The 8200-nt window shown below is 37.0% G+C and overlaps 1 protein-coding gene across 2 annotated transcripts; it reads right to left on the reverse strand.

Annotated features, from left to right (window-relative positions):
- Nucleotides 1–1204: 1204 nt before the first annotated feature.
- Nucleotides 1205–7339, reverse strand: G6pc2 (glucose-6-phosphatase catalytic subunit 2). Of its 2 annotated transcripts, XM_033756398.1 has the most exons (5): nucleotides 7122–7339; nucleotides 6498–6607; nucleotides 4364–4475; nucleotides 2560–2675; nucleotides 1205–1795 (listed from the first exon to the last, which is right to left on the reverse strand). In XM_033756398.1, the coding sequence occupies exons 1-5, from the start codon at nucleotides 7337–7339 to the stop codon at nucleotides 1284–1286; spliced, it is 1068 nt and encodes a 355-aa protein (XP_033612289.1). In that variant the 3' UTR covers nucleotides 1205–1283. The 2 variants fall into 2 exon arrangements, with proteins under 2 accessions (XP_033612289.1, XP_010605231.1); XM_010606929.2 differs by lacking the exon at nucleotides 2560–2675 and having other exon boundaries at nucleotides 1707–1795.
- Between the last annotated feature and the right edge of the window lie 861 nt (nucleotides 7340–8200).

Raw genomic sequence — 8200 nt, forward strand, 5'->3', positions numbered from 1 at the left:
TGGGTTATTTAATATATCATCATCTGAAATAATTCACCTACTGATATTTTTGAGAAGGGTTACATTAAACATTGTGGTGGATCACAGGTCACTAATATAAGTAGCAAAATCAAACTCAAAATCTTTGTGCTTGACTGGAGTGACACAGTTACCAAATTAAACTCCAGAGCCACTATATCCAATAAGGGAAAAAAAAATCTTACTGAGAAATTGTTAGCATAAGGTTAATAGCCTATAATTAATTATTTTCTAAAGTAAAGTTGTAGATTTCTATCAGAGCTCAGTATCCATAGAGATCAATCCAACTAACAGATGCAAGTATTTAAAAGTATTCCTGAATTGGAGCATGAATTCAAAGAAGGCATTTGATTTTCATAGTTTTGAAAAATTGGCTTCTAAAAATAAAAAATGAGGATGTCATAGGGAAGAATGTATTTATTGAAATATTGACAAGCACAACTATGAAGCAGAGAGCAGGATTTAGGAGGTTTGTGTCCAGATGAGAGCCTGGCTCGGTCCTCTCCCCTGAATATGTTTATGTGTGTTTATCATGCTGGCCCCATCAGGACTCTGTATGCAGGATATAAGTTAAACTGAGTGTAGAATTTTGATGACATTTCTGGGGAAATAGCTGTCATATATGGTAATCATCATAGAGGAGTAGAAGCATTTTTTCTTAATGATACTTAATTTTTAAACATGGAGAAACAAGACAGAGTGCAATGGAAATGTACTTCAGAAGACTTGGGTTCTAATTCCTATTCTCACATGGTAGGAGTACAGGGGAGTTGTTGGACCCGAATGGACAGCCGTTTCCTTATCTAATAATTGAGGGGATTGGATTTGACTGTGATGCCCATAAAAACCAGCAGCAGCTAAGCCTTAAGATGATAACGATGTCTGACACTAAGGATTCTGCTGGGAGATGATGATTGTGACAAAACGGAGAGTGTCTGCCTTCTATTAAAGCCATCAGGACTCAGTTCCCATCCAATGCCTCTGGCGAAAGGCAGGCCCTGTGTTGCCCTATGGTCAGATTTTTCAAGAAAGTAGAGACATTCAGACTTTTTTTGTGAGATATTCTGGTTTTTACATGCTAATTTAAAATACATCAGCAACAACACCGTGAAGGCCAAACTAAATTTATGTGGGGTGGGGTGGGGCTGGAGCCGCCATTTTGCTGCCTCTGATGTGATGTGCTCCAGCTTCTTCTTCCTCTGTGGTTTATGGGTGGATGGAGAGGGTGATCCTGGGGCCAGAGAGCACTAACTCTCTGTGCAACTCTATTTAATCTTCTTTTCATTTGGTTTCATTAACATATGTATACAGTAGGGAATCAGAGCAACCACAGTCAATGGGATGGATGCACTCTTACAGAAAGACAGCATGTAAAATAAATGCTCTGTGTGAGTTGGGATCTTGATGAAGTGGTAGAGCTGCAGTGTGGTCAGTGAGGTCATGGCACAGAGCACCCGGAAGCTTGGCTTATAGCCATTTTCCCCTCGGCAGCTCAAAAGGAACATTTCTGAGTTGATTGCAAACCCCAAGCCAAAGAGGACCCCAAGGTTTCTCACAAGTCCAGCAAAAGGTGTGGTGTCAATATGGATCCAGTCTGGGTTGGCACACCATTTTTTGGCTATGGGCACAGACCATAGCAGATCAATGTCGAGTAGTCTGAGAAGCAGGTAAAAGCCAAATGCAAACAGGAAGAGGAAGAGATTGGTCTTCAGGTATGTGCTCAAGCTGGCCGTGTGGATGCTTGGAGTGTGTTCAAAGGCCTCTGCCACCAGCATGCCTGGGGATTGGAAGGAGACACTTATGATTTCTTGAGGCCCACAGGAATGGTACCTTTTGCATTAAGTAATTTAGCTATAATTTTCAATGGCAAAGGGCTTTGACATCTACGTTCTGTCAATTTCCTAAATACTTTTTTAGGCATTAACTGAGAACACAATTTGCCTCACGGTTTTTTTAACTATCCGTATTGTTTCATAGGGATCAGGCAAGAGTTGGCGTCACTGAGTGACAACCCACTTTATAGGCAGAATAATCTACGGTCCTGCAATTAATATTTCAGTTGTCACAACCCATTAGTTTAGAGAGCTTTTGCAAGGTACATGGGGCTGAACATCAGAAACTCAGTCATGGTAAACACAGCTCAGGAATGCTAAATGAAATCCAGCCATGCAATAGCCACCTCAGATGTTTCAGAGAGATGTCTTGATGGCAGGTTTCAAGGTTATTAAGTCTCCCAAACCAAGGCACAAGTGCCATGGCTGCAGGGAGCTTCAGGAGTTGGCCTTTGCTGTAGTCACATGTCAGAGAAGCCCATTGCACTACACAGTTATGCATCTGTATCATTGGGTGAAACTGTGTCATTGTGTATGTGGAGGCTATGAGAAGTGTGTAGAACATCTAAGCTCCTAGGGTAGCATTTAGCATCAGTGGCTAAATAGAACGGCCTCTGAAATTGGAAGTGATTACCGAAGAGAAACTGACACAAGAAAGCAAAGTAAAACTTTTCAAATGATGCAACTGAAGATAAGTGATCATATTTACCACCAATTACTCCAAGGATAACTTGATGAGGAAAATGTGTTGCTATGAATACTCTGGAGATGCAGACACTGATTTGTATCAACCAAAAAAGACTCCAAAGAAATGACCAGGTCAGTCTACAATGGAAGAATACGTACAAGTGTAAAATGCAAACAGACTGTTTCACTCATAAAAAGGGAGTGGGGGTGACACCAGAGGAATCTTCAAGCTATGACAGAACAGGATTCTAGTCTTTTCTCCAAAATGTGTTCATGTGCTCCATGGGATTCAGACACTTCAACAGCGGTTTCTACATTTCTTCATATGTTAAATTTAACTGGCACTGTCTCCTGAGATTTTAAGAAATGCCAAAAAGGAACCAATTCAATGTCTTTGAAATAAGGAAAACTGTTTTAAAGGAAAAGCATTTGGGGAATTTTCGAGGCAATAATATCAAGGACAGACCAATATCATTGGTACTTTCTCTTTACCTTCTTCTCTCAGAATTTCTTTGTTTGAAGAAAACACACTGGAGAAGCAACTACCCTTTAAATAGGAAGAGAATGAGCATTCTATCCAGGGCAACTTCTCAAAAAGTTCTGGTTCCTTGTTTTTTGAGATACAGAGAGTAAGGAACAAGGAAATAGGTTATTACTTTCATTTCAAAGCAGCAGTGTGCAAAATATTTATAAAAATATTAAAATGCAAACAATGCTTGTCACTCAAAAAAAGTTAAAAGTATAGAATTTTAGGAATCCTTAATGGTTGATCCCTGATAACCAGACCAAATTTACATAAAGACTGAGCAATGAACAGACATGAGAATATCAAAGAGGAAGTAGGCAGGGGCTATCCACATGGACAAATAAAAAGGAGTAAGTAAAAAGGTACTCAAGTTTTTACAGATGGAGGAAATCTTGCTGTCATAAAAATAAAAACGGAGCTGTAAGAATTTTTAAAGGAACTTTCCTATTTTAAAGGAAATAATGTTAATTGAAAAAAGGAATAAACTACAGAGACTTGTTTCTTATATTCTTCAATACTACTTTAAAAAGCAAAATATGTGGTAGATCTTGAAATGTTTTAATTTAAAAGACCTTATATAAAATGGTATGTCTTAGTTATTTTGTAGGCTTCACTGACACATCTTAGGTAGCCTAATAATTTATACCTAAAGTGGGACTAAGGATTTTTAAAAAAGGTTTCAGGGGAGAAGGAAATGCCTCAATTCCTACAAATCATGAGTGATCTTAAAGTGCTGTGCCTTTCTAAACATTAAGAAATTTCCTAACATTGTCTACTAACATTCAAATTTAAGTTTGCTTCTATGTTTTTAATTAAAAAGTCATTAAAGCTAGAATACATGTATTGCTCTAAAAAGCATGGGCTGTTTAAAGTAGAAAACATAATTTTGCCACAAAAATGATGCATTCAAAGGGAATGATGATTCTTAAAACTTCCAGTTAATCTTAAAGCAGGAGAACTTGCACACAAAAATTTTTTTTCTTACAAAATTTTAGATGATTTATTTAGGAGGAGCTACCAAAATAAGAATTGAATTTTGGAAACCGAAAGGCACATTTAGCAAGTCATTAGTCAGTTAAACATTTCCAACTCTATTCTAAAGTGGCAATAGCGATGAGCTAATTAGGACATTATCTTAAAGCAAGATATTAATTCCCTATTCACTCTGCTACTTTGGCTATGATAGAACAGCATAAGCACATTTTATTCAACAACTAAATATACACTAAAATGAATTCTTAGAAGAGACTGTGTTCAAAGATGTTAATTCCAACGCTACAGACACTGGAGCCAAGCTGACCTGTGCAGAGTGACAGAGAACTTATCCATCCGACCGACAGAGTGGCTCAGGGCAGCCGTTACCATGACATACCACACACACGATGAACCCATTGCGTGGCCAGAGGGACTTCCTGCAACAAGTAGCATCCATTTGAAAGATGGTTAATTAAATATCAAGGTCAGAAATGGACATGACAACAGTTGGATTGCCACAAGAATTACAAATAACTCAGGAAAAAACCCACAGGATATTGACAATATGTAATGTTTAGGTACTTACTTTGGCAGCACATGTACTAAAATGTAATGTTAAGGAAGCAGGTAAAAATAAAGAAAATTGAGTAAATGCTATTTCAAAAATATTTCTTCTAGGTTTTCAAGTTCATTGAATTCCAGAAGTCTATATATTGCAGGATAGCTAAGAACTTAGGCTTTTGCACCAAAGTCCAACACAACACTACTCATTCTTCATACCTTATTGTTTTTAATTGAAAGAACATTAAAGTATTTATTTGGATCTTGAATCAGTTTATTTTCCTCTGGCTGAAAAGTCAGATTCTAAAGAATAGCATGGCTAGGTTTGTGGTTTACTGACTGACTTAGAAATGACAGCTGTGCCCAAGCAGCTATCTGTATGCCTAACTTGTGGTCACTGCAGTGAGAATCTTTGTTAAGCAGCAGGAGTGAGGAGAAGCTGGAGAGGGGACATTAAACCCCACAGAAAAATCAGGTAGCCTCTCTAATCCCAGAATGTCTCTTCCATGCTGCTTGGTTTTACTTTTAATCACTGTACTTTGATGTTGTCCCTGATTTTTCCCTTACTAGACATTCATTCTGGTTAAACACAGTCTGTCTTTGAAAAAAACAAGACACTAGTCTCCCTTTTGTTATATGAAGACAAAGCTGTTCCCAATCTATAGGAATTTTCAAAAGCTTTTGTATACCTAAGAGAATTGTATGTATGTCTCCAAGGGTAAATATAGAATATCTCTCTCTCTCTCTCTCTCCACACACACACACACACACACACACACACACACACACACACACACCAGAGGACAGAATAAATGCTAGGAAGTGCTAGAACAGACCAAAACAAAATCTGAGTTATCTCCAAGATTATCCACCAATAAATTCATGTATTCATTCATCACATTAATTTCACAAAGATAAAAATACATGTCGCCCCTGCCCTGATGAGGCACAGAGTCTAGGCAGCCAGATTATAATAATGGAATTATAGTATAGTATGATAAGTGATATAACAGACATACGTATATTTTATGGGAGCAAAAAGGACATCCAGAAAATGCCTCAGAAGACATACATTCACTATATTCAGGGCTATTTTCAAAAGATTTCAAATGGCAAGAATTTTATACTATGTACCTGGTGAGATACAATAAAACACATGAATTAAAACATGTAATTTTCTTTTATATACATTTCAAATAACCTTTTTGCAATCTTTCTTTTGCTGTTGGAGGTGCTGGGGCTCAAACGCAGGGCCTTGGACATCCTCAGTGAGCACTCTGCCACTGAGCTACATCCCAGTCCTTCTCTTTATAGTCTTAAATTTCTTATTCAGAATATTATTTATAACAAGAAGGAAGTGTTCCAAGAAGCCTATGTATATATCACACATATGAGAGAGAAAAAATTGTTCTAAGAATAGAGATTGTATTTACCTGAAACAGTAATATTGGGAAGACCTTCCCCTTCTTATGAAAATTGTGTCTGTTCTCTCATTCATGAGCTTCTTGGGAGACCTATCATAACTTTAAAACTTGCTGAACAGGAGATAAGTCAACACTTCTAGGACCTTAATATAGTTCTTTGGCAATTTGTTTTGTTTTTCTCTTTGTTGTAGTATCAAGTCATTACAGTCTTCCAAAAAGTAAATGCTAAATTATAAACTCATTTGGGGAGTATTCTCCCAACCTACCCATGTACCAGCAGCAAAATGGAATTTCATTATTCATAAATCTTCTCTCTGATTAGCAATTTTGATGCTTATGAACATTTAGCATCCTCACTCGTGACATTTTTGTTAATACTCTATATAATGTCCTTACCATTATGGGATGATAATCATACACAATGACTGTCTGTTGCAAAGTCTTCAGTAACTTTAGGCTACTTTAATTGCTTACCTGGACCTGTTTCACAGGTAGTAGGGAACTGTTCAAGGCATGGGCTTGAGTGATTTGGGCAAATCTGAGTTTCTTGAACCCACCAGTAAGGCCGATGACCAAATAATATCCTGTATTGAAAAAATATAAATATTCATTTATTATATTTAAACACACAATTATTACTTAGTTGGGGACTATTGTCTTCTATAAAATGACTTAAATAGAAAGTTGATGAGGAAAGCTCATAATTAAAAGATTCTGAAGTTACTTGGGTTCTGGTCTTTCACTCACTGTAGAGGATGGTAGTCATTAGGGGTTTCAGCACCCTTCTGTCCCATAAACATAGGGACTTTTTCCTTGTAAGACATGTCCTCTGGGTGCTTTCGGTACTTAGAAAATATCAAAGTGATCTCTGAAAGCATCAACTTATTCATAATGATGCTGCTCATTTAATGAACTTCTCGGTTAATCAGAAAATGTTATGAGGTTTTGTAATTTCTATTTAGACATCTAGTTTTGATTTTTATATTAAGTAGTATGTTTGAAAGATGTTCCAAGTTAAATTATACACATCTGAAATTTGAGCTGAAGCAACAAGTTTAAGAGGTTTTTAGGGAAAAGGAAACAAAACAGAAATCTTACCATTTAAATATAAGATTGAACCAATCCCCAATGACTGCTACCCATATCATCTTAGTTCCAACTGTCTGATTAAGTTGAAACCAAAGTGGAAAATAAATAGAAAAGATGTTCCTGGGATCTCCAACATTGGACATAAAATTTAGAAAATCATAATAAGCTCGGTAGTCCTTCTGCAAATGTTGAATAATGAACACACCGTTCCTATGAAGAAAATCCATCCTTGGAAACAGGCAGATGTAAACATAGAGCAGTTGGGGATGAGTGTTCTGTTGCCCACTGGTTTTGTACACTACCCTGATGACGTGTGAGGCCATTACTGTGACATGCGACACTCGCCATCTGTGGGGAAGTCATGGCTCTGTTCACCTCTGTTGAAAAGGTCAACTGTTTGTGGTTTTAACTGGTGGAAAAGAAGTGAGGTACATGCTGATCTGTGGCAATTTGAAGAGAAATTTGGACAAAGCACAATGAATTTCTTATGTAACCTCCCATTTGTGTGAACAGTTGGACTGTGTTTGCTGGACATTTTTTGCACAGTTCATTTCCTCCAGAGGCAGACATTAGCAATTTCTATGCTTGGCCAGAAGAGTATGCAAATAATTATTGCATGTCAAATAGCTCTTATTAAAGCCTTGCATTTAATATCAGATAGACTGTAACTCTGACCGTTCTATTGGATCTTTGAGGAAAATGATAAAGATCTGGGCATGAAAATTTTATGAGATATGACAGAGTATTTTCTGATTACAGACTTTTGAATAAAAATAGTTTTATGTTTATTACCAAAGAGGAATAGAAGGTATATGACATAAATAAAGAAATATACAGGATATAGGAAATCTGGAAGGAAACATGTTACTTTTTGACTGCAAGACAAAAGTAAAAAGCAGAAATAGGAGCCTTTGAGATAATAGAAATGTGTTAAGATTGACTTCTGTTTTTCATCAACTGGAGAATATAGTTGAGAGGATTTGAGAGTTGCTCTTGTGACAAAGATGTGAAATCAGAGCACTCTGACCAATCACCAGAAGTAAGTGGGAAGCAACCAAACAAAAATCTTAAGTGGGAATGAACAGAAG

Source organism: Fukomys damarensis, unplaced genomic scaffold, assembly GCF_012274545.1.
Source record: "Fukomys damarensis isolate Sample0158 unplaced genomic scaffold, DMR_v1.0_HiC HiC_scaffold_26, whole genome shotgun sequence".
Classification (NCBI taxonomy): domain Eukaryota; kingdom Metazoa; phylum Chordata; class Mammalia; order Rodentia; family Bathyergidae; genus Fukomys; species Fukomys damarensis.

What these genes read in the sequence shown, in the direction of transcription:
- G6pc2 (XM_033756398.1), bottom strand. Translation starts at nt 7,339, where the DNA reads ATGGATTTTCTTCATAGGAACGGTGTGTTCATTATTCAACATTTGCAG. An exon ending in TTCAATCTTATATTTAAATG is followed by an intron (nt 6,608 to 7,121) that starts GTAAGATTTCTG and finishes TTTTCAATACAG; the next exon opens with GATATTATTTGGTCATCGGC. An exon ending in TTCTCTGTCACTCTGCACAG is followed by an intron (nt 2,676 to 4,363) that starts GTCAGCTTGGCT and finishes CTTCCATTGTAG; the next exon opens with ACTGACCTGGTCATTTCTTT.